Below are 25,726 nucleotides of genomic sequence, written 5' to 3'. Positions count from 1 at the left end.
GGCAATCCCAAAATATACAAATGTCTTTTAATCTGCAAATCATCAGATCAGTGTCTGTTAAACAAGAAGTTGAATGTGGTGTTCTGAAAGCGGAGTTTGACATTTGAGCTGGGAGTTTGAAAAAGGGTAACTACCCTTTTAAAAAAGGGTAACTAATCATTTGTTACCTTTTGAAAAAGGGTAACAAATCATTCATTACCCTGATAAAAAAGGGTAACTACCCTTCTGAAAAAGGGTAACTAATTGTTACTCAAAAACAGAAACTAATCTCTACGCCCGTCACATTCACCAGCCAGCAGTAATAATTTGCATAAGATGTGAAAGTTGTGAGTGCATGTTTAGGCCTACATAATTGTGTATTAGGCTACTATGACTCTTTACTAGTGTAGGAGCTTGTCAAATGACATTTCTCCTCTTTTCTTTTTGCTTTTTCTTGGGGTGGGTTTGTATAATTGAAGGGTTTTAGCTGTATAGTAGCAGTAGCCTAGTCTATGCTGTAAAATAGACATAGAATTAGATCAACGTGAGGACTACATCCATAGACAGTTAAAGAAAGACAACGTCCCAGTGCGACGTCGGTGCCTACGTAATACAATTTCACTGACGTTATCACTTTGCGACCGGGAGTTTACGCGACGCAAACAGCAATGGCGAGCGGTAAAAAGAGTGTCCTACTTTCCTCTTTGGCAGACTATGGAGACGATTCAGAGCCTGACTCCGACTCCGAACCAGAAGAGACGGGTAACTGATACCAAATGTAATAGGTTCTGTGGGACTATGTTTAAAGGCTAAAAAACTCTGCCTATTGCTATGCGACTCTTACCCCGGACTTCATGTGGCAGCTAACGTTAGCTTAGAGCTAACTTAACGACAGTTAGTTTACAGACAACTATGTCTAATTTATTCAAGACGTGGTTTTAAATTAAAGAAACATGAACCGACAAAGTTCAGTCAAATAAAAGTATTTCAGCAAGGTCTTGTTGGGTTGGTTTTGCTCTTGTTGTTCACATAACGTTAATAATATCTACAAAACGAGACGTTCTTAACATGAGAGGTCACTTAACGTTTTGTTTTGCTGTAAAGTTACTGGTTACTGATACTTATTACCCACATATTTATGTAATAATGTTAGATTTATGGATAAATTCTAATGGCTGTGTGTGTGTGTGTGTGTGTGTGTGTGGTGGTGTGTGTGTGTGTGTGTCTCTCTCTCTCCTACGCGCGTGCTGAAATTAATTACGGTGAACGTTATGGCTTTGTGATGTCTTCCTGTCTTCTGTATCCCTGATGCACTGCCAATGTTGTGATGGTGGGAAGTGTGTATATATATATATATATATATATATATATATATATGCACAATGTATGCATGTATATGTGCAAGTGTTTAGTACCAGTATACAGTACAGGCCAAAGGTTTGGTTACACCTTCTCATTCAATGCATGACTGTTTACATTGTAGATTATCACTGAAAGCATCGAAACTATAAATGAACACATATGGAATTATATACCTAACAAAAAACTGTGAAATAACTGAAAACATGTCTTATATTCTAGTTTCTTCAAAGTAGTCACCCTTTGCTCTAATTACTGCGTTGCACACTCTTGGCATTCTCTTGATGAGCTTCAAGAGGTGTTTACCTGTGTGTCAAACTGACTTCTGCACAACACAACCGATGGTCCCAACTCCATTAATAAGGCAAGAAATTCCACTAATCAACCCTGACAAGGCCCACCTGTGAAGTGAAAACCATTTCACGTGACCACCTCATGAAGCTCATTGAGAGAACACCAAGGATTTGCAGCGCTGTCAAAAAAACAAGGGGTGGCTACTTTGAGGAATCTAAAATATAAGACCTATTTAAGAGTTATTTCACACTTTTCTGTTAAGTACATAATTCCATATCTGTTCATTCATAGTTTTGATGCCTTTAGTGAGAATGTACACTGTAAATAGTCATGAAAATAAAGGGAACTCATTGAATGAGAAGGTGCATCCAAACTTTTGGCCTGTACTGTATATGTACACTACCGGTCAAAAGTTTGGGGTCACTTAAAAATTTCCATTTCAATCCATTATAGACAGGATACCAGCTGATCTGAGTGGGTGGCTGATCTTTAATGCAATATCTACATTTTCAATTGTCAGCAACCATTCACCCAATGTTCCAAAGGCTCATTCTGTTTACTAATCTGATATTATTTTAAAAAACTAACTGAGAAAACATTGGACAACCCTTTTGCAATCATGTAAGCACATAATGTAATCTGGAAACAGCTGCCCTGGTTAAAAAAAACAAGGCAACTGATCTCAGCTGGGATTCTGTCTATAATGGAGTGCAATGGAAATTTCTAAGTGACCCCAAACTTTTGACCGGTAGTGTATATGTGAGTCAAGTATTCAATTCTGGCTCATGCGGCTTCTCATAACCCTGTGCCTCTCTGTCTCATCCTATCTATCACTAGGGGGGCGTGTAGCTGGTCTGGTGTACAGCTATGGAGAGGATGACCTGAACCGAACTGAGGGTCCCAATGACAAGGTGTCTGGAGATGAAGGCAGCAGAGATAGCAACTCGGTCAGTCTTAGAGTTAGAATTTCTTTTAATGTGTTCCTTGCTGCTAGAAAACATGACATCCTTTAGGTTGATTTCTATTAAATAGTTAGGTTCCATTGAAGTTTGGTTGAACGTTTTAAGTGACACAAAAAGCAGAGCACTGGGGTGTGGTTTAGGTGTGTGAAAAGAATTTTGCATTTTGTTTATGATCAAATGTGAGTCTTTACTGAACTTTGGGGTAAAGAGTTGAAGCTGTAAGGACCGCACTAACACTGGTTGTGGCTGTAGCCGCGTCATATTCAAAATGAGATGTATCTTATCATCAAATAGCATCATTACATGTTTGTACTAGTATAGGAGGACTTGCGTCTTGTCACCTCACTTCCTTTAAGGAGAGAGCTGGCCCACCCAGACCATATTGAGGAGGCCAAGATCATCTTCTCAGTCGTAGCCTACGCCGTAGCCTGATGTGCTCCTCAAAAAATGTAACGACACGTCCTGCCAACGCACGTCGCTCGGCAGTAGCTTGGCAGCGTTGCATTTGCTCTGACTCATTTCCTGGTTGTCCTTCTCCATAAACAACTAGAAATTAAGGAGAGGGTTAACTTCTCCTGCTAAAGATATCCCACCGTGGTCTTGGCCTGCATGAAATTGGAAAAAACTGACATTGCGATATATTTTTCCCCTGCGATGTATATTGTGATATGAAAAAAGATTACATAAATAGCTCTATTTGGAAATAATAAATCATTCTCGACTACTACGGTGATTTTGTAGGGGAGTGCTTCTACATAGAAGATGAACTATGATAAACTTTAATGCTTCACAAACACCAAAGCAAGTAAGCACTGTGACTACTCTTCTGATGTGATTTTGGAGAGGGAAATTAGGTAGAAATATGCTGGTTGACTAACATGACACCATTGTATACATGTAATACTATCAATCCAGGCTAAAGTGGATGACAATGACTGCATGTTGCTTCATCTAAATTTCAGGTTGTGGTCGACTAGCGGGGCCAGCGTTAGTTTGATAAATTGATCAGAGCTGCATGTCACGCGCACTAGCGACAAACTCTGTGTATCCAAGAACAATTAAATCAGCGTAAATGACGTTAGATCAGACACAGACTTCTGTGCCAGCGTTGCGGCTCCGAACCGTAACGTCAGTTGGGACGGATGGAGGAAATGGCCTAGAGACGTTGTGATTATGTTGCATTAATTAGGTGATTTATTAACATAAAACACCGACTACTGTAGCTTCACTGACTACCCATCAAAACTATGACATCACTGCGTCAGCGGCAGCTGCTGCCTATGGCGCTTTTCACACGGAGAGCCTCCCTTTCCATAACAATAACCCCCGTCGGACTAACATCACATACACACGTTGTCCACATGGCTACCTGTCTTAAAGGGGATGGGTCGGCTGGTAATAATCATGTAAAAGGACAACGGTGGAAGTTTACTTTTCTACACTATCAAGCAGCAAAAAAGGATTAGCGTCAACATTGCAACGTCCTGCGATGGGACTATCGCGCATGCGCACATAGCAATGTTGATGCTAAAACACAATATCATTCAGCCCTACCGTGGTCAGAACATACAGGCTCTATAGACGCTACTAGCTCAGTTGCTTATCGCCTCTCTCTCTCACTTTACCACACACACACACACACACACACACACACACACACACACACACACACACACACACACACACACACACACACACACGTTGGCCTTGCTAAGAGATTGACGTGCACACCAACGCAAAAACTTCAGGCAACTTACGTAGGCTACGCTAACCTGTGCACAAGCGTAAATCAAGCTTTAGTCCCTAGTATGGGTCAAGCAATCTCCAAAAACACGGAATCCTACATTTCCCATAATGCAACTCACTAGCATCTTTTATTAGGCCCTTAAGCCTCCTAAATGTCCACTTCTGTCAGACCCCTTCTGTTATTGGCTACGCAAGCTTTATGCTAAAAAGTCAAAACCAAGAAAAGCCTGATGACATCATCAGTGCTATTTTCAGACTTAAGAAACCTCCTTCCAAAGCCACTGAAGAAATTATACAACTGACCTTCATATGTTAAATTGGTTGTCTGGTCTTTTAAATTCCTTAGAACAGTCCGAATAGACATTTGTGGCTTTTGTGAAAAGGCATCCACCACATTTCACAAAATGTTTGGAATGTTCCTTTATCAAAGACTTTGTAGTACTAGAACTAGTAAAACAGTCCTAGCTGGGTGCTGTTTGTCATCCAGTCTCTGCTGCTGTTAACCTTCTGCATTTTTGTTTTGTATAGGAAATGGAGGAATCTGACGAGGGGAGGGACGCAGATGATGTTGAGGTATTTAAACACCCACACATCGTGTGGAATGGATTTTTATTTCATTTGTTTTGTGACCTAAAAGGATGGGGATGTTAAATGCCAAAAAGCTATGAAGTAGCATGTTCACTAGATGGTGCTATGGGTTTATGTATGTCCGATGAATGCTCAAATATCAAATGAGGCACTTTGTGTAGGTAACACTAGTGAGTTATACCTAAAGTATATTCTGAAATTGCTTGACTGTGAGTTTTCTGGGCACACTGCTCGGACCAGCACACCTTTCTAGCCCCACCCTTTGTGTGTGTATGTGTTGCAAAGCCATGTGAGCTGGACAGCCTGATAGCTTGGTACAGGTCAGTGAGGTAAGAGTGAGTCACAAACCTAACAAGCAGGAACAATACAAGTCAGAGGATGTTTTCTCGGTCTTTGGTTGCTCATAATCTGATACATTATTGTTTTGTGAGATTTTTGTCTCTTTGATGTGCCATGTCATGAAGCACAGATTACAGCGCTGGCAGTGCAAGGATTTTGTGGTAACGTAACTGTAGTCCTGCTTTGCCGGACCTTCCTCCACAGCCCTGCACAAGAGTCTATGGCTAGTCCACACAGCATTCCGGTACGGGAGAAAAACGTGCTCTGGTTTATTGGCATTTCTTTGAACCAATCACTATCATCATGGGCGGTGCTAAGCAATGGCCTTGTGGAGGAACTTGTGTATGTTCAAAAGTTGTTTTAGCCGTGCAACAGAAAACTCAGATTGGACAGATAGTCTAGCTAGTTGGCAGGAAAAACAACATATCGTTAAAATGTCCATTCAAGTTTCTCAAAGTCCAAAGTTATATCTTAAAATGTCTTGTTGTGTCAGCGTTAAATAGGATGTAAAACAGGCAATAGCATAAAATCTCCATATTTTGGAGGCTGAAAACAGCAGTTTCTGCCATTTTTGCATCAATAATTACTTGAACAATTAATCAATAATTAAATATTTTGCAATTATTTTCCTGTTGATTGACTTATCGTTGCAGCTCTTCAATAATATTAACGTTGTCTAGGTTTTTACACGTGTGATGTGTTGTAGCCGCAGAGTGTGTGTAGCAGCAGAAGGTGGTGATAATGTTGAGCCTTGTGTTGACTGTTTTGGGTCACATGTATTAGTTGACACAATGTTTTCTTATCTATTGACTGAATGGCAGTTGGTGTTTTGTAGATAAGCTCACCACATGATACCTGGGCCTTATTTAACCAGGGAACTAGAATACTCAAGAACTTCAAACCCCTATTCCATTGAGATTGGGATGTCGTGTAAAACGTAGAGAGGCAGAGCATATTTTTATTATTATAGGCCAGTTATTTCATGGATCAGGATACTATGCATCCTGATAAAGTTCCCTTTGCCGTTGGAATTAAAATATCCCCCCCCCACATCATCACATACCCTTCACCATACCTAGAGATCGGCATGGGATACTTTCCATAAAATCATCTCTCAATGCAAATCAAACCAGCTATTAATCTAACTGAAATAAAACCATGCCAAGCTTATAGTTTTGATGTCAACAATTGGTGATTCAGAAGATCAGTTAAATTGTATCTTTTTGTTTCCACCCATTTTTTTCACACTGCCATCCTCCACAAACAAATTCAGATGAAAATCATCAGTTTAGAGGGAGGTAACACTGCTTTTATGTTGTTGATGATGCATTTAACTGAATTATTCCTGACATTGTTGGGTTTTTGGTAATGGGTTGGATTTATACTATGCTGCTAAAATTAAATTATTTTTTTCAAAACAAAGTCTTGGACTGCACTGCATTATTCCACCTCCAGTGCTGCAGATTTTATCGCTTAACGTGCCCTCTGACCTTCTTGTGAAGGGTGGCCAAATGGGAAAGGCTCTTCAGATGTTGATCAGTGAGCTGAAGAGTATTTTGTTGGCTCTGTCTCAAACAGCAGGTGCCATATAAACTGTACATATACTGTATATATTAGTTTGTATTTCTGTCAACAGGCGCTGCTATGCTTCCATGTCTTTCTGTCCACCCTACCCCACCCTGCCCTCATCCTTGTCTTTGTAATTTGGCCAACTTTAGAACAATTCTTTGATGTTCCCGTGCAGTTGCTAGGCGATGACACGATGCCTGTGAATAACAGCGCTGTTCCTTTGTGCTGAACCTGTGTTATGCCCACAGAGCTGGCACAACAGGCAGCATATTTCAGAGGCTGTACAATCCTCCTCCTCCTCCTGCCGAGCTCAGGCTTTCACTGGGAACTGCCAGGATTTGCTACTCTGGTTTTTATTATTTCTTAGGAACTATTCTCCTGTCAGTTTCTATTCCATGCAGTCAGTTGCATTAGCATGTCATTTCTGGATTTCAGGTACAAACGGAATGAGCCTTTGTTTCCAGCTCCACATCTTTTACAAGAATTGCCAGTTCACTCACCAAACTGCGTATAATCCACTGTAATTAACTATATCCGAGCTGGGGACATGGTTTCATAATGTCTACCACTGGTGCTGTCAATGTTTCCCTTCACCACAAGATGATTACATTCTCCTGTCCAAATGAAACCTTAATATCACATGTTTCTCTCTATATTATTCTTTTTTTTTTTTTTTTTACAGATTCTCAGAAGTAGAAAAAAAGGACCCCAATGAGCTAGTTGGTGAGTACACATACACAAAAACAGAGTACACAAACACACACCAACTCTTTATGGATAAGGCTGCCGCTCGTTGTCCATAAATCCCATGAAAAGACCAAAATCAACACTGAAATGATCCTAGTAAGTTTCCAAAGCCTGGTAGATGTTATTCCTCTGTGCGACATAGCTCCACTGTTGTCCACACACACATTGGGCCGCACTGACTGACGTGGTCCTTCATTAAAATAAACATAGGCACTAGTCCATACGGCAGGCACGGTGCCAGGATTCCAGTTTTGGATGGGCCAAACCAATTGTGGGTGGACCTTAAATTAAAAACGTTATCAAATTACTGTTTAACCTAATACATATGACTGACTAATATACTGTTGTACTATCTGTGCTTATATAATAGATATTGTAATAGCTTGATGCTCTTGAAATACATTGTAAAAAGTTTTAATGCAAAGGACAGACCGTATCCGTGATCGCTCTCCTTAGTTCTGACCAAAGAAGAGTGCTTTGGAATAACCCTAATAAATGCACTATTTACTCTTGTTTTAGGCAAGTTTTTTTTTTAGCCTTTGGCCATTGAATAAAATAAACAAAGTAGGATACAGTGTAAGAATCAGACTAAAAAACGTTATATTGTGTCAGTTGGGTGTTGGTGCAGTAAGTCAATGAATCACTAACTAGAACAAGCTCCGGTAAAAAAAGCCTCTTTGTCCATTGACTGACAGATGTGCTATGACCCATGGTGCCGGTAGGAATTGGTGAGTAATGGCTGACCTGTACAGGTGTGAAGTGAACATCAGAGATCAGACAGGATATGAGTGATACAGGGAGTGGCTTCTCACACATTAGTCTGCTAAACACTAATAACCATAAGCTGTTGACACACTGCGGCACGTAGCTAGATACACACAATGGTACAGATTATCTTATCATCTACCATTTGACTGAAAAAATAACCTCAGAAAACAATATGTAATAATGCGTTGCAATGAGATCTGATAATAATAAATAACATAACCGCTAAATGATACTCATAGACAAATTATTCCATTTTGAAAGGAATGTCTAAATGAATCCAAGTAGAAGTTGATTTATGCAGCTGATTTGAACTCACTCAAAGGAAACTCAGCTTTGGCTCCTGATGCTCTGCTGTTCATAAGTGCTTAATACACAAGCTTTTCTGGGAAGCCAGCAGTACTGATGACTCGTGCTTCTGCCCACAGATTACTCTTTCATATCACACTTCCACTGTTGTTGAGCCTTACAAGAAGTGCTAGAAGGGAATGCATAGAGCATGGTTCAACTCGGCCGGGCCAATTGCGGCCGATTATTTTGGGACCCCTAATGACATCAAGTAGTGTTTAGTGCGCCGCGTTCTGAACTTTCTCATTGCGCTTGTCACTATGGCTACGTAGTAGTTCCTGACAGCGCGTAACGGTGTCAGCTAGCATATCTTTGCGGCAATGCTGAGTTTGACAGTGTGAGCTGTTTGAAATTCACCAACCTTCAGTCTAGGGGTAAGCACCGGCAGTCGCCTGTTGGAGGAAATAGAGGTTTTTTTGTACTTGATGCGGCCCAGCAAACCCAACTCTTCTTCCAGCGCCTCCAAGTAAGTTGAGTTTGAAGACCCCTGCACTAGAGCAATTTTTAGTTTTCAAAAACAGCCAGGCGGTGTGACTCATGGCCCCGGCCCGGACACTTGGCTCGACTCCTCCGTCTCGTCTGTCAGTAAATGTCACAGTGGCTCTGGCAAAAGGCCTCCCGTCAGCAGGCTGAAGACGGCTCTTTGTATGTTCACTCAAGGGCCAGACATTGTCCATCTTTCCAAACAGACCCTCAGGGCACAGATTTTGACTTTCCACGATTTTTGCGAGACGACAGATGGTAATTTTGTCGCAGAATATAATCCTTTCTCTGTCTGTTTATTACACTGTGTCTCCATGTCCTTCCTGACAGTACTGCTGTTATATGAGAATATTCCTCTCATGCTGAACTGAATTATAAACAGATTATTTATTACACACGCTGTGATTTATTCACACTTCCTTTTCTCCCATGGAGGGCTACAGAGTTTATTTTTGTGTTTAAATTAGAGTTTGTCCAACAAGGCTACAACACTTTATCTACAATTGTATAGTAGATTAGCAGTCTTCCACAATGCTAAGCCCCTGTTGCAGCTACAATGTGTAATTGTCTGTGACAGCACGTGTGTGTCTGTGAGAGAGTTAAATGAAAGCTACCACCTAATACCTATGACTCATCAGACTTGCCTTGTCAGGTTTTTTATTGTTGGAGGCTACAGTATGTTCTGTGCTTTAAAATGTACAGTGTTCAGAGTGGATACATGCATGGAACCATTTCCGTGCATGGGGTAATCACTCCTTCTTTGTACTTTCCAGGCATAAGGCAGATCAGGGTGGCAAATCAGTATCCACACGTGGGTATCTGTGGTCCCAGCAGATAAGCAAACCAAGGAAAAAACTGCAAAGATATTGAAGGGAGGGTTGCTGGAAACATTTTGTCAGTACAAGTCAGGACCCCGTCTGCAGACAAACGCTTTAGACTTCACCTCTGTTACAATCCCACGGGCAGGGATGGCTTCACTGTGGACCAGCAATATTTATGTCAACAGACATGTTGCAGCCAGCATCAAGACACTGCATGCAGTAGAGCTACTGAACCTAATGGACACAAGTGTTGGACCAAACGGTCAACATTTTCAGCATGCAGTGGCAGTAGATCAGTGGCAAATCATCACGCAACTTTAAGAAAAAGACACCGTCAGCAAGTAGAGCTGGGTATCTTCTGAAATGGTGCGATGCTTTATCAATACCCTACTTACGTTTGCTACTAAATCCTTTTGTTACATTACAATATAAGCCACATTTTCCAATTATGTAACTGTACAAGAGGTCTAAATTTGGATTTGGATCAGGACATAAGCAAGATTACAAATTTGTCCAGACATTTGATTACCGCCTTCTAGATGATTAGTTTTTTACAGAATTCTCAAATCTGTGAATATATAAAAGTAACAAGGGATTCCAGTACAGAAATGCCAAAACTTGTGAACTGTTTGAGCTAATTTAGAAACTGTGTCACCACTACATAGTTTGTCCACCAGAAACACTGTCTTTTATTTTTAGCTACGCCACCTCAGCAACAATTGGATTACAACAAAATGTTGTACAGTTATTCATACCTGCAGAACTAATGACATTTATATCAGTCTCAGCTGTACTTTGTGTTTAGGGCTAACTTGCAAAAGTTAGGATGCTAACATGCTAAGCTAAGATGTTTATTTTGGTAACATTACCTTCTGAACACTGAGCATTGTCACTGTGAACATGTTGACATGTCCCCGAGTAAATTGTCCTGCTCAGGACATGTTGTGGTCACAAATCTTTTAACAACTTTAAGGTCTCCTTATTTAAAAAAAAAAAAGAAAGTTTTTTTGTGCATGTAAAGTAGTATAACAACTTGCCTAATATATCACATTTCTCATTATTGATGTCGTATTCTTCCTTAAAAATGTTAGCAAAACACCACAAACACAAAAATCTCCTGATCAGATTATAGATTTTTTATTAAACTTCAGTGTAAGAGTTCTTCTTGCATTTTGTAAGATTAAGTGTTCAGCCAGGCCAAGATAAGACTGCACTTAAGAAAATGATCTTCTCACGTCCCGTCAAGTTTCTACTTGGCGAGCAGGGACAAACTCCTGCATTTACACGTTTACACGCGCATACACAGCATGCAGCTTGCAGCACTTATTCAGAGCGGGATTGACAGCGCCGAATGACTGGGACTGTTTGTCTTCATTGAGATGTAGAGTGACACTAAAGAATTCCTGGCCTGCAGTCAGAGAAAGCAGAGGGAGACAAGGGGACGGGTCCAAAGGGAGAGGAGAGGAGCCTCCCTTCTCCTTACAAGCCCCAACAACAGCCACTCCCTGCCCGGAACGTGCACTCCTCATACCACACTGCCATTTAAAACCACTGGCACACACTCCGGAATATGATGAACATCAAGATGCTTAGGAATTCACCAGAAATGTTTGCTTATCACACAGCGAACTATTGTTTGTACTCCAGTGCAAAATCCATATTCCACTTTTCTTATTTTGTATCTGTTAATTCAAACAGTAAAACAGATTTGCTTCTATTCGTTTAACTATGTTTGTACAACAATGGTTTCTTAGTTTATCTTTATTCAGCATGTCGAGACATGTATGACAGGGTAGAGCAGTAAAGCCATCAAAGTGAAAACATGTAAGTGCTCATGTTTTTTTTTGTTTTTTTTAAGATTATTTTTTGGGCATTTTTCGGCCTTTATTTGACAGGACAGCTTAAGTTGTGAAGGGGGAGAGAGAGGGGGAGTGACATGCAGCAAAGGGCCGCAGGCCGGATTCGAACCCGGGCCGGCTGCGTCGAGGAGTAAACCTCTATACATGGGCATCCGCACAGACCACTGCGCTACCTGGATGCCCGTAAGTGCTCATGTTTATGTTTTTGTCTTCTTCTAGCTCTATTCTCGGAGAAAGTACGGAACATGTCACCTGATGAGATCAGGATCCCCCCCGAGCCCCCCGGATGCTGCTCGATCCAGCTACAGGTAGACACGCCTCCACCGTTGTATGATTATTTAGTCACATAACCTTCACCGCAAAGCTTTTCCTGTTGCACACACATTTGTTTAAACACAATACACTGCTGCTATCGTCTCGGGCAAGCAGTGTTTATATTGCCACTAAGGCCACAGTTACTTCTGCTAAGCATAGCATTGCAGAGGGTGTGTGGATAAAGCTGGGGGTTGTGGGTTTTCTGAGAGCTTTGATAGAATAGTCCCGATGCCCTGTGTGTTTTACCATGTCTGTATGCTTGTTTTTGGCGCTGGAGAAACACGTTCCAGGCATAGACTGTATGGTCTATGGTTCCAGGTGTAAATGTATCCTACTAAACGTTGAAGACTTGTCTCTGGCCCCTAAAGGAATGTTGTTTTCATGAGCAGACACACAGTCTGCACTCTCCCTTTTGGCATGTGTAGAAGGTTTAGAATTAGGAGTTGAAGATCAAGAACTAAAACTTAGATTGTTTAAGGGGATAGAAGGGACCGTATCCAGAGACTAGTCATCTTGGTGTTGATGCAGTGAAAATAACCTGTTTTCCACGCCAAGTGAGTAGTTTCCCTCGTTCCCTCTGAGGTTAGAAATAAATTCTGGTGGCTACATAAATCCTGAGACTCAGCCCTGTAATTAAACCAGCACACAGTGTCATCGTCTATCAATTTTGTATCTCCACACCAGCACTGCTGTCTTTTTTTGCCTTGCTGCATTCACGTGCATTTGGCGCATCTGACTGCAACATGGTTTGTTTCTGTGAGGAGCTAAGGCAGGTCAGGACACAGCAGCTGACTAAGTAAGTGTAAAGCGCAGCAGTATTCCCCCTGGGCTGACACTCCCGCACCTATTAGATGAACGTCTTATGATTCACCTTCACCAGAACAGCCTGGATCCCTGCCCTAATGTCAAGGAGGAACAGAGACACGTGTGCTTAGTGTTTGTTACGGGCAATTTTCTGCAACATATCCTCTTCATGAACAGTTACAAAACCACCTGTTGCGAGGCCCAAACTTGAGGTCAACATCCCATTGGCAGCCAGAACCTGTGAGCTCAGGCCTTCAGTGAGCTCAGGCCTTCAGTGAGCTCAGGCCTTCAGTGAGCCTTAACAACAGCATCGGCCGTTTTGTTCAAATCCCTAAAACAGCCTTTACATTTACCTGACATAGACCTCAAGTTACGTAGGTTTTATGATTTTTGTCGGTCAGATCAAATGGGTTAAGTAACGTGCCTTTGCAACAGCACAGAAAAACCTCATGGGATGGAGGTACAGGTAGATGATTGAGTCCACAAGTGTGACGTTGAAATGGGTTACCTCTGGTCCCTTTCCTTTTCCTACTAGCAGTCAACATTGGTTTTAGAGATGAAATAATTAGTTGGTTATATGGGCACTCCTATAATGGTGGCGGCAATGAAGAAGACTGCTAGCAACCAATTGTAGATAAATAAAAACCATTAAAAAATCAAAATTGGCTTTGCAAATGCTTAAATAGGAAGGACATGCAAGCTTGTTAGACTTCAAGGATGTACACAATGCATTTTCATAAGAAACACTGAATGCAAACATAACTTTTGTTTGTTTTTAAAACTCCACAGGGCGTTTTTAACCAAGTAGTTTTTGTGCCTATGCCTAACCAAATCTCCGTCATATACATACTTTTTAAATAATCATTTGTAAGGGTTTATAATGTTAATTGTCATCCCGCCGATAGGGGTTTCTGGTCACTCGTATTGGGTCGTTATAGAAGACAATGGCAAAGGAGTAATATTATCTTCAATGGAATGACTCTTTGTAGCTGCCAGTCTTTAGACTTCCAGGCTTTTTGTAGCTGGATAAATCCTTTGTTGCGTCTAAATATGAATGTGGATACCGTTAGTGATAATGAGATGCTTGCTACAGTTACATTCCTAGAAATGAATCAGCGAAAACACATTTTATTTCTCTGATTCACGGCTTTGTTCTAAAGCTGCTCGCTCTTCAGTCAATGTCTGTCTTGGTCGACCGTAGTGCTTTCGGGTGCACGTTAACCCCTCATCTTTTTAAAACCGTTCACGCAACAAAATAAAAGGCTTATTGATAGTTTTTTTCAATTTGTAACCCGACTTTAGCAGGACGTCCCTGACTTCTGAAGCACCTTTTGGGCTTGCCCCAGCTGAGCCCCACCCCCAAAACCCCCCTGGTTTGACGGGGCCCGGGTTCAGACCGCTAAAACTTGCAATTTTTGGGTTGGGAGTGGGCTTTAAGCTTCATTTTGCAGCTTCCCGTCTTCCATCTTGTTCCATGTTAGCCCTCATTCATCACCGTGATGCCGTGGAGACACCTGCCGGCTCCTTGTGGCTCAGTTAAACCTGGTTGCCAAATTTTTTCCCAAAAAGGTGTTAACTCAGTAAAACCCCCTTCCCATGCCCTTTCCTTGGCAGCTGATCATTATAGGTTTTTTTTGTTCTTTTGATGACTCCCAAAATGAGAGTGTGGGGGAAAAGCAGACAATGATTTTTAATTCTGATAAGCTCACGTCCTTCTTGATTTGTTTGTTTTTGAAACCCGGAGAAGACCAAAAGCTGTCGGGGGGAAGCTCCATGGCATTTTACCAAACACCCCTCCAAAAAAAAGAGGGTTTAAACCCAAAGGATGCGGCCCTCCCCCAAAAGGGAAAACATCACCAGCAGTGCCATTTACTCTACCCCATTCAAGCTTTTATTCATCTGCCACGAATAGAACAAAAAATTTTTCCCAAAGGTCTTATTATTTTTTCCTTTTTTTTTCTCTTTTTAGCATTACAAAGCAAATTCTTTTGCATTGGGAAAAGGGGAATAACACCCAAAAAAATTTTTGACCTCTGGGGTAGGGGATTTTTAATGAGCCCTAGGTAACCCAGGGACTCCTTCTTTACACTCGTGTGTTTGGGAACTCAAAAAAAACCCTGTATGCGTCTTGTACTTCCAGCCAAAGCCCAGAAAGTGGAGATGGACAAGCTAGAAAAAGCCAAGAAGGAGCGGACCAAGGTGAGTAGAACAACAACAAAAAGGGTTGTCAGTTCTCTTCTCTGTCTGCGTCAGGGGCAAGTCTCCACCAGCTGCAGGTAATTTCTACTTCCCATCCTTCATTAGACACACGCAGAAGTCGCCATTGCCAAGTTCAGCTCTCGTAACAGTAGCTCAGGCCCAGCCCAGTGCGGCTTTACAGCTGAGCTCTGCCCATACGTGTTTTTCACTGTTTTTCACATCTTCAGTAGAAGTGCACCAGAGTTTGTCTTTCTTTGCCAGCTATTTTTGCTTCAGCAATATCTGCTGAATAATCATTCAGAGGGGCTAAGGGCTGCTATGATCAGCAGCAGCTGCCGCGAAGGTAGAAACTGGACTTGAACAAACGTGTACACTACAGGATCTGCTTTACTATTCTCTACTGGGAAATGTCAGTGGAGTGCAGGCGACAGCAAAGTTAACAAACAGGAGTAAGAGTTTGATGCGAGAATGAAACAAAACCGAGGGAATGAGTCCTTTTCTTCTCTCACTCAAATACTGTCACTGTTGATGTTCCCTTGAGTCGGGCACTTGAGGCCTTCTGTGATAAGCAGCAGCAGATTGTGGTTGTTGGTTAAAAACAGTTACACGTCAAACAGCACCAGGACTGAACTCAGCGTTTTAATGTTTGGTTTAATGTTCAATGTTTGTTTCCCAGATTGAGTTTGTCACAGGGACTAAGAAGGGCACCAACCCCTCCAGCACAGCATCCTCCACCAGCAGCAACACCACCACCACCACAGCCACAGGTAAACACCTCACAATCAATCAAATTATTCGTAGTATCAAATCATAACAAGCGTTATCTCAAGACACTTTACAAGGACCCAACAGTTCCAATAATTCCCCCAAGACCAAGCATTTGGCCCAGCAGGGGCGAGGAAAAATCTTTTTTTTTTTTAGGCAGAAATCTCGGACAGATCCAGGCTCTTGGTGGACGGGCATCTGCTGGTGCCGGTTGGTGATATGATGAACAGTGGCAATTATAGTAACAATAAAGATAATGGAAATATAACTAGAAATAATAGTTGTAGCTGTTTGGCGTATTATGACGTAGCAGGGTGGCGAGCAGGACCACGACGGCAGCTGCAACCAGGATTTAGATGCCACCCTGATCCAAGGAAAAGCTGCAAATTGAGAAAACATGAGGATTTGGGGGAATTGGCTCTCCAGAGCTGAGTTAGAAGCAAGCATTACTGGGAACGCTGCAACTTGATCATGCTCATTGCAGAAATGCTCCTTGCTCGATACCACGACATATTTCCTGGCAATTATGTTCCTAAGTTGGAACCTTGTTGTCCCATTAACGCTAAGGCTGCAGCAGCTCAGGACTGAATAAACAGAAATTAAATTGGCTTTGTATTCCTCTTCCATCTTGAGAGTAATGCAAGACATTTGTCATTTACTTATCCCTTAGCCACAAAGAAATGAAATGATCATAATCAGTTTCATAACGTATGAAACACTGTAAAGGATGTGAACAACTAGGAATTACATTTCTCAGGTACTGTTTTTATGTCTTATAATCTTATCTCTTCTATTAAATAAAGTATGACATCGATGAGAAAGGTTGTTAGAAGGATCTGTGCGAGTGCAAAGCAAGTCAAGTTTCCCATGAGCTCATAATCTTTAGAAATTCAAGGATTTATTAATGTCATGCAACACAGGATTGCACAAAGAAATGTATAATAACACCTATTAAGATTATTATTTTTGGGCATTTTAGGCCTTTAATTGAAAGGCAGTTGAAGATATAAAAGGGGAGAGAGAGGGGGAGTGACATGCCGCAAAGTGCCGCAGGCGGGACTCGAACCCTGGCCCCCTGCGTCGAGGAGTAAACCTCTATATATGGGTGAGCTATCTGGGTGCCCATTAACACCTATTAGAATAAAATAGAACAAACTATAAAAGTAGCACTAAAGGAAGAATATAAATATATAATTTCTTTTATTACAAGGTGACTCAAGGTACCAATAAGGTGAAAACAATTTTATTGTCACTGTCGCGGCTTGTAAACCCTGCTCATAGCGCTGCTAGTGGTCAAACTGCAGGGGGCGCCTGTGTCTCTCTTTCCTCAGCGTCGTGTCGTGCAGCCCTTCCTGTGCAGTTGGTGATTTAAATCCTGAGCTCACAGCAGTGTTTACTCTCCTCAGCAGAGGCCCAGAAGAGGAAAAGCAAGTGGGACTCGGCAATCCCTGTGACCCTGGCCAGCCCACCTCATCACTACCAGCGCCACCCTGCCTGCCGTCGTCTCCGTGACAACCCGCCAGCGGCACCAAGACGACCGTCATCTCTGCAGTGGGCACCATCTAAAGAAGTCAAAGCAAGTGATTTGTTCGGTGTTTGTCTAGAAAGAGCGTGTGATCGCAGCAATGACTGACATGATGCTGGAAGACCTGTATTTCCTGTGGTCATTTATATGTGGAAAGAAGCAATGAGGAGAACAATGAACACGGACAGCTATTTTTTATTTATTTTTTTAACCAACCTACAAATACCCTTTGCTACAAACGGACTAATCTAGGGCTTCACTGAGTTTTATCTCTGGGATCGTATCGGCACTATTGTATCCTAAAGCCCAAATTCAGTATTTGAAAACACTCAAAGACCTCTAAAAATCTGAAAGAATGTCTGTCATTCATTTTTATATATGTCGGCAATAGTTGTTGGTTTAACAGTTGTAGAAAACAAGAGCGTGACAATGTTTGTATAAGGAAAGAGCTCCCAAGCAGACCTGGTAGAAATATCTGAAAAAGTGTTCTTTCATACAAATGTGTGTATTTTTGATCCATAGTTTTGGCGCAGTATTTTCATTTCCTCTAGCAGTTGTGTTATAGCTCGACATGTGCATCTTTTTTTCCAGCATTTGTTTTCTTCACTATTGGAATATGACCGACTCAACGTTAAAGTTTTTTTACACTTGTACATATTATTGATGATAAGGTGAATAAATAATCAGATGTTGCCTTTTCGTTCAGTTATTGTTTTGTTTTTTGTCATTCCACAAAAGTGAAGCCTTCTGTGCAGGAACCAGTAACAGGCATCCAGTTTACTATCCAGCCTGTCTTTTTCTAACTCACACACACAGACAGTGTTTGTCTCTTTTTTCAAGGAATGCATTTGTGCTCCAGGTGGAGTTTTAAATTATGCCCTCTCACCTCAGTCTCTACATCTGACTTCCATAAGGGGGGTGCTTTAAGAGTTCGTAGTATTTTGACGCACGACTCTGGGTACAGGTTGACAGTGTGAGTAGGCCAAAGTTCCCCATTGAGTTATTAAAAAAAAAAAAAAAAAAGCCCTTCCCACTGTTTACTGTTCCATGCTGCAAATATTATTATAACTGACTGTGGGTGCAGTCTTTTTAACAAAACGCCAAAATATGCAGAGACAACTTTCCTTGTTCTAATTGTATTCATGTGCAAAAGTCTAACTACAGTCAGCAGCAGTTCATATGAACCAAACTAGTTTGTTTTTCATTGCTTGAACATAGTTTTTTAAAAACTCTACAGGTTATTCCATGACTTCAACCACAACCTGCAACACTGTGGATTCACAGCACTTTGTTCAAATGCTAACACACTGCTGTCAAAACTGTTGCAAAAAACTGTGCATTCAAAACAGTACTGATTTCAGCAGGGTGCATTTCAAACGCTGTTGATTGCAATTTCAACTGTAAGCAGGTGTTTTTTTTACTTGTTAACATATACAGTATTTACAGTATATAGAATTTTTTTTTATACAATCACCAAATCAGAAACAATTATACACTGTACTGTTTGTGAGAAATAGGTAAAAGAGAAAAGATAACATGTCCTGGTCACATGTCTGAGGTTACATAGACAGCTATTGAAAAATAATGGAAAAAATACTATATCTTTACAATAGTAAAACTATTAAAATGCAAAATGCAATGGAAACACCACATGCATTAGTTATTGGCGATGATGCAGACATCCCATGTGATGAAGAAAACTTGAGGCAGGATTAGTCAAACTGTTCTTTATTCCCTATTCTTACTGTTATGCACAATTAGTTTTTTCCCCATTAATTCCATAAATTACTAGAGACAGAATACTGAGTTTGCAGCTGATGTGCACCGTTTAGCTCAGGTGACTGTTGGTAGTTCAGACTGTAGTTAGAGTTTTGCACATGTAGCTTCAGTTGTGCCCACTGTCGTTTAGCAATAGAAAAAACGTGAATGTCACATAAAAAATTACACGATGGCTGGCAATAAAGCTGGGACTTCTCAACATTTAAAATCAGAAACTCCTCTGTCTATTTAGAAGATGAAGAAGGTCTGGGTGTGATACTGGACCCTACAGGATTAACAGAGGTTTAGAGAAATAGAGATTGGGGCATAGGCCTGAGTAATGATGACATTCAGTTGAATCATAACCACAATTGGCCACAGAGTAACACAAAACTGTAGCCATTTATTTGATACAGTAGATAGATATTGTCACATTCTTGTTTCTTAAACAGTGTTCTGCAGAGCTTGGAATTAATTTCATAGTACAACATCCATAGTCATAGCCACACTCCTTATGGTTCTCTCTGGTATTTATACTATTTGTGCAACTCCAACACAGAGTTTCCCTTGGGGATCAATTAAGTATTTCTGATTCTGATTCTGATACTAAAAAACTGCATTCCCTCTTAAAGACACTGTTTGACATGCTATGTTTAGGTGGTATACACATTTGGTTCCACCAAATTGCAAAAGAAAACTTTCCCAGCTGGAATTATCGAGAGAAAAGAGAAAGTACAGTGCAAATCATTGTGCAGCGCATTGGATGGTCCCCTCACAGAAATCACATTAATGATCATGATTGAGCATTAAAAGAGAATTATAATGCTCAATCATGATTTCTCACGAACAACAAAATGTAAAAAAGTAACGTATAAAAAAGTGGCCTTTTGAAAACAGATGTATTCTTAACGCCGAGTTGGTTGTGTTGATATGGAATTATGAAAGTATTCATAAACAAATACAATGGTAAGGCTGTAGAAACTATAGCATGCCGTTTGTATACTTTAAACACTGCAAGGGAAAAGCTGTACACATACAATTGACCCAAAAAAGTAGATTAATGCCTTGATTCATTTGACTGTTTTATCTTTAAGCAGCTTTTTACAATGTAAGGTGAAACTTACCTTCCTCCACACATTTCAATAAAATTATACATACCCTTAAGGTATGATAAAGAGTGTGAAGTCAGTGCTGTAAAACGGACTCATCGAATGGATTGTTAATGGGATGATTCACAGTTATGAGCTGTGTTTAGTTACGTGAGCGCGCGCGCGCACACTTCGGGTGTGTCTCGTGGGCTCACCTGCAATGTACAACTTGTACTGAGCAGGTCACAACTTTCACCTCAACGTACTCTCCCACTCAGCTGTCGTCACGCAGATTTGACTTGAGTACGTTTTTACGCAAGACTTATGAAATATGAACAAAATATCATGAACATATTCTTAATTATTCCGGCTTGAAAGAAAGCTATATATAATTAGCATATCATTCTGTTGCCTGGTAAAATATGTGATAGGGTTAGGCTACTCTCGTGTTTTTATGGGGATAATAAACAGTTGGCATATAATTATCCTGTTTAAAATACAGGGAACTGTCGTGTTTTCACCATTATTGTCACATAACACATTGTCAGAACATTTAAAAAAGATTTGACTCCTCGCCCTGTAAGTTGCCGGTGTCCTCTGCTGTACACCGGCAGATTAATTGGTGGGGGAAAAAAAGAGACGCCATTTGCCACTGAATGAACTCGCTGGTCCAAAAAGGGCCGTTTTTGTGGAGGAGTGGGCACAGACTGGGCTTCGTGTAATGTGAGCAAAGAGGAGCTGAACGTGAAGGCACTCTTGTCGGCCTTTTTCCTCTGTATCCAATAACTTAAACTCTTTTTTTATTTTGGTTTCCCAACAGCTCGCTTGTCGACTGTCTTTTCTGCTAATGAGTCCAGTTCAGCCACATCCCAGTTCAAGGATGTGAACAACTAGGAATTACATTTCTCAGGTACTGTTTTTATGTCTTATAATCTTATCTCTTCTATTAAATAAAGTATGACATCGATGAGAAAGGTTGTTAGAAGGATCTGTGCGAGTGCAAAGCAAGTCAAGTTTCCCATGAGCTCATAATCTTTAAAATTCAAGGATTTATTAATGTCATGCAACACAGGATTGCACAAAGAAATGTATAATAACACCTATTAAGATTATTATTTTTTGGGCATTTTAGGCCTTTAATTGACAAGGCAGTTGAAGATATAAAAGGGGAGAGAGAGGGGGAGTGACATGCCGCAAAGTGCCGCAGGCGGGACTCGAACCCTGGCCCCCCTGCGTCGAGGAGTAAACCTCTATATATGGGTGAGCTATCTGGGTGCCCATTAACACCTATTAGAATAAAATAGAACAAACTATAAAAGTAGCACTAAAGGAAGAATATAAATATATATATATTTCTTTTTATTACAAGGTGACTCAAGGTACCAATAAGGTGAAAACAATTTTATTGTCACTGTCGCGGCTTGTAAACCCTGCTTCATAGCGCTGCTAGTGGTCAAAACTGCAGGGGGCGCCTGTGTCTCTCTTTCCTCAGCGTCGTGTCGTGCAGCCCTTCCTGTGCAGTTGGTGATTTAAATCCTGAGCTCACAGCAGTGTTTACTCTCCTCAGCAGAGGCCCAGAAGAGGAAAAGCAAGTGGGACTCGGCAATCCCTGTGACCCTGGCCCAGCCCACCCTCATCACTACCAGCGCCACCCTGCCTGCCGTCGTCTCCGTGACAACCACCGCCAGCGGCACCAAGACGACCGTCATCTCTGCAGTGGGCACCATCCTAAAGAAGTCAAAGCAGTGATTTGTTCGGTGTTTGTCTAGAAGAGCGTGTGATCGCAGCAATGACTGACATGATGCTGGAAGACCTGTATTTCCTGTGGTCATTTTATATGTGGAAAGAAGCAATGAGAGAACAATGAACACGGACAGCTTATTTTTTATTTATTTTTTTTAACCAACCTACAAATACCCTTTTGCTACAAACGGACTAATCTAGGGCTTCACTGAGTTTTATCTCTGGGATCGTATCGGCACTATTGTATCCTAAAGCCAAATTCAGTATTTTGAAAACACTCAAAGACCCTCTAAAAATCTGAAAGAATGTCTGTCATTCATTTTTATATATGTCGGCAATAGTTGTTGGTTTAAACAGTTGTAGAAAACAAGAGCGTGACAATGTTTGTATAAGGAAAGAGCTCCCAAGCAGACCTGGTAGAAATATCTGAAAAAGTGTTTCTTTCATACAAATGTGTGTATTTTTGATCCATAGTTTTGGCGCAGTATTTTCATTTCCTCTAGCAGTTGTGTTATAGCTCGACATGTGCATCTTTTTTTCCAGCATTTTGTTTTCTTTCACTATTGGAATATTGACCGACTCAACGTTAAAGTTTTTTTACACTTGTACATATATATTGATGATAAGGTGAATAAATTAATCAGATGTTGCCTTTTCTGTTCAGTTATTGTTTTGTTTTTTGTCATTTCCACAAAAAGTGAAGCCTTCTGTGCATGGAACCAGTAACAGGCATCCAGTTTACTATCCAGCCTGTCTTTTTCTAACTCACACACACAGACAGTGTTTGTCTCTTTTTTTCAAGGAATGCATTTGTGCTCCAGGTGGAGTTTTAAATTATGCCCTTCCTCACCTCAGTCTCTACATCTGACTTCCATAAGGGGGGTGCTTTAAGAGTTCGTAGTATTTTTGACGCACGACTCTGGGTACAGGTTGACAGTGTGAGTAGGCCAAAGTTCCCCATTGAGTTATTAAAAAAAAAAAAAAAATAAAGCCCTTCCCACTTGTTTACTGTTCCATGCTGCAAATATTATTTATAACTGACTGTGGGTGCAGTCTTTTAACAAAACGCCAAAATATGCAGAGACAACTTTCCTTGTTCTAATTGTATTCATGTGCAAAAGTCTAACTACAGTCAGCAGCAGTTCATATGAACCAAACTAGTTTGTTTTTTCATTGCTTGAACATAGTTTTTTAAAAACTCTACAGGTTTATTCCATGACTTCAACCACAACCTGCAACACTGTGGATTCACAGCACTTTGTTCAAATGCTAACACACTGCTGTCAAAACTGTTGCAAAAAACTGTGCATTCAAAACAGTACTGATTTCAGCAGGGTGCATTTCAAACGCTGTTGATTGCAATTTCAACTGTAAGCAGGTGTTTTTTTTACTTGTTAACATATACAGTATTTACAGTATATAGAATTTTTTTTTATACAATCACCAAATCAGAAACAATTATACACTGTACTGTTTGTGAGAAATAGGTAAAAGAGAAAAGATAACATGTCCTGGTCACATGTCTGAGGTTACATAGACAGCTATTGAAAAATAATGGAAAAAATACTATATCTTTACAATAGTAAAACTATTAAAATGCAAAATGCAATGGAAACACCACATGCATTAGTTATTGGCGATGATGCAGACATCCCATGTGATGAAGAAAACTTGAGGCAGGATTAGTCAAACTGTTCTTTATTCCCTATTCTTACTGTTATGCACAATTAGTTTTTTCCCCATTAATTCCATAAATTACTAGAGACAGAATACTGAGTTTTGCAGCTGATGTGCACCGTTTAGCTCAGGTGACTGTTGGTAGTTCAGACTGTAGTTAGAGTTTTGCACATGTAGCTTCAGTTGTGCCCACTGTCGTTTAGCAATAGAAAAAAACGTGAATGTCACATAAAAAATTACACGATGGCTGGCAATAAAGCTGGGACTTCTCAACATTTAAAATCAGAAACTCCTCTGTCTATTTAGAAGATGAAGAAGGTCTGGGTGTGATACTGGACCCTACAGGATTAACAGAGGTTTAGAGAAATAGAGATTGGGGCATAGGCCTGAGTAATTGATGACATTCAGTTGAATCATAACCACAATTGGCCACAGAGTAACACAAAACTGTAGCCATTTATTTGATACAGTAGATAGATATTGTCACATTCTTGTTTCTTAAACATGTTTCTGCAGAGCTTGGAATTAATTTCATAGTACAACATCCATAGTCATAGCCACACTCCTTATGGTTCCTCTCTGGTATTTATACTATTTGTGCAACTCCAACACAGAGTTTCCCTTGGGGATCAATTAAGTATTTCTGATTCTGATTCTGATACTAAAAAACTGCATTCCCTCTTAAAGACACTGTTTGACATGCTATGTTTAGGTGGTATACACATTTGGTTCCACCAAATTGCAAAAGAAAAACTTTCCCAGCTGGAATTATCGAGAGAAAAGAGAAAGTACAGTGCAAATCATTGTGCAGCGCATTGGATGGTCCCCTCACAGAAATCACATTAATGATCATGATTGAGCATTAAAAGAGAATTATAATGCTCAATCATGATTTCTCACGAACAACAAAATGTAAAAAGTAACGTATAAAAAAGTGGCCTTTAGAAAACAGATGTATTCTTAACGCCGAGTTGGTTGTGTTGATATGGAATTATGAAAGTATTCATAAACAAATACAATGGTAAGGCTGTAGAAACTATAGCATGCCGTTTTGTATACTTTAAACACTGCAAGGGAAAAGCTGTACACATACAATTGACCCAAAATAGTAGATTAATGCCTTGATTCATTTGACTGTTTATTATCTTTAAGCAGCTTTTTACAATGTAAGGTGAAACTTACCTTCCTCCACACATTTCAATAAAATTATACATACCCTTAAGGTATGATAAAGAGTGTGAAGTCAGTGCTGTAAAACGGACTCATCGAATGGATTGTTAATGGGATGATTCACAGTTATGAGCTGTGTTTAGTTACGTGAGCGCGCGCGCGCACACTTCGGGTGTGTCTCGTGGGCTCACCTGCAATGTACAACTTGTACTGAGCAGGTCACAACTTTCACCTCAACGTACTCTCCCACTCAGCTGTCGTCACGCAGATTTGACTTGAGTACGTTTTTACGCAAGACTTATGAAATATGAACAAAATATCATGAACATATTCTTAATTATTCCGGCTTGAAAGAAAGCTATATATAATTAGCATATCATTCTGTTGCCTGGTAAAATATGTGATAGGGTTAGGCTACTCTCGTGTTTTTATGGGGAACAGTTGGCATATAATTATCCTGTTTAAAATACAGGGAACTGTCGTGTTTTCACCATTATTGTCACATAACACATTGTCAGAACATTTAAAAAAGATTTGACTCCTCGCCCTGTATGCCGGTGTCCTCTGCTGTACACCGGCAGATTAATTGGTGGGGGAAAAAAAGAGACGCCATTTGCCACTGAATGAACTCGCTGGTCCAAAAAGGGCCGTTTTTGTGGAGGAGTGGGCACAGACTGGGCTTCGTGTAATGTGAGCAAAGAGGAGCTGAACGTGAAGGCACTCTTGTCGGCCTTTTTCCTCTGTATCCAATAACTTAAACTCTTTTTTTATTTTGGTTTCCCAACAGCTCGCTCGTCGACTGTCTTTTCTGCTAATGAGTCCA

General features: G+C 40.6%; 1 protein-coding gene across 1 annotated transcript; it reads left to right on the top strand.

Moving 5' to 3' along the window:
* Positions 1-570: 570 nt before the first annotated feature.
* On the top strand, positions 571-22,719 carry sap30bp (SAP30 binding protein). The gene is made up of 9 exons (XM_032502928.1): positions 571-741; positions 2,470-2,579; positions 4,869-4,936; positions 7,519-7,559; positions 12,079-12,166; positions 14,719-14,788; positions 15,049-15,177; positions 15,854-15,944; positions 21,881-22,719. Exons 1-9 carry the CDS (start codon positions 648-650, stop codon positions 22,060-22,062), a joined length of 873 nt encoding a protein of 290 aa, XP_032358819.1. The 5' UTR covers positions 571-647; the 3' UTR covers positions 22,063-22,719.
* The last annotated feature ends 3,007 nt before the right edge of the window (positions 22,720-25,726 follow it).

The sequence above is a fragment of the Etheostoma spectabile genome, chromosome 21 (assembly GCF_008692095.1).
Source record: "Etheostoma spectabile isolate EspeVRDwgs_2016 chromosome 21, UIUC_Espe_1.0, whole genome shotgun sequence".
NCBI classification, from domain to species: Eukaryota; Metazoa; Chordata; class Actinopteri; order Perciformes; family Percidae; genus Etheostoma; species Etheostoma spectabile.
This window is presented reverse-complemented; position numbering and strand designations above follow the sequence as displayed.

What these genes read in the sequence shown, in the direction of transcription:
- sap30bp (XM_032502928.1), top strand. Translation starts at nt 648, where the DNA reads ATGGCGAGCGGTAAAAAGAGTGTCCTACTTTCCTCTTTGGCAGACTAT. An exon ending in GCAGCAGAGATAGCAACTCG is followed by an intron (nt 2,580 to 4,868) that starts GTCAGTCTTAGA and finishes TGTTTTGTATAG; the next exon opens with GAAATGGAGGAATCTGACGA. An exon ending in CACCACCACCACAGCCACAG is followed by an intron (nt 15,945 to 21,880) that starts GTAAACACCTCA and finishes TACTCTCCTCAG; the next exon opens with CAGAGGCCCAGAAGAGGAAA.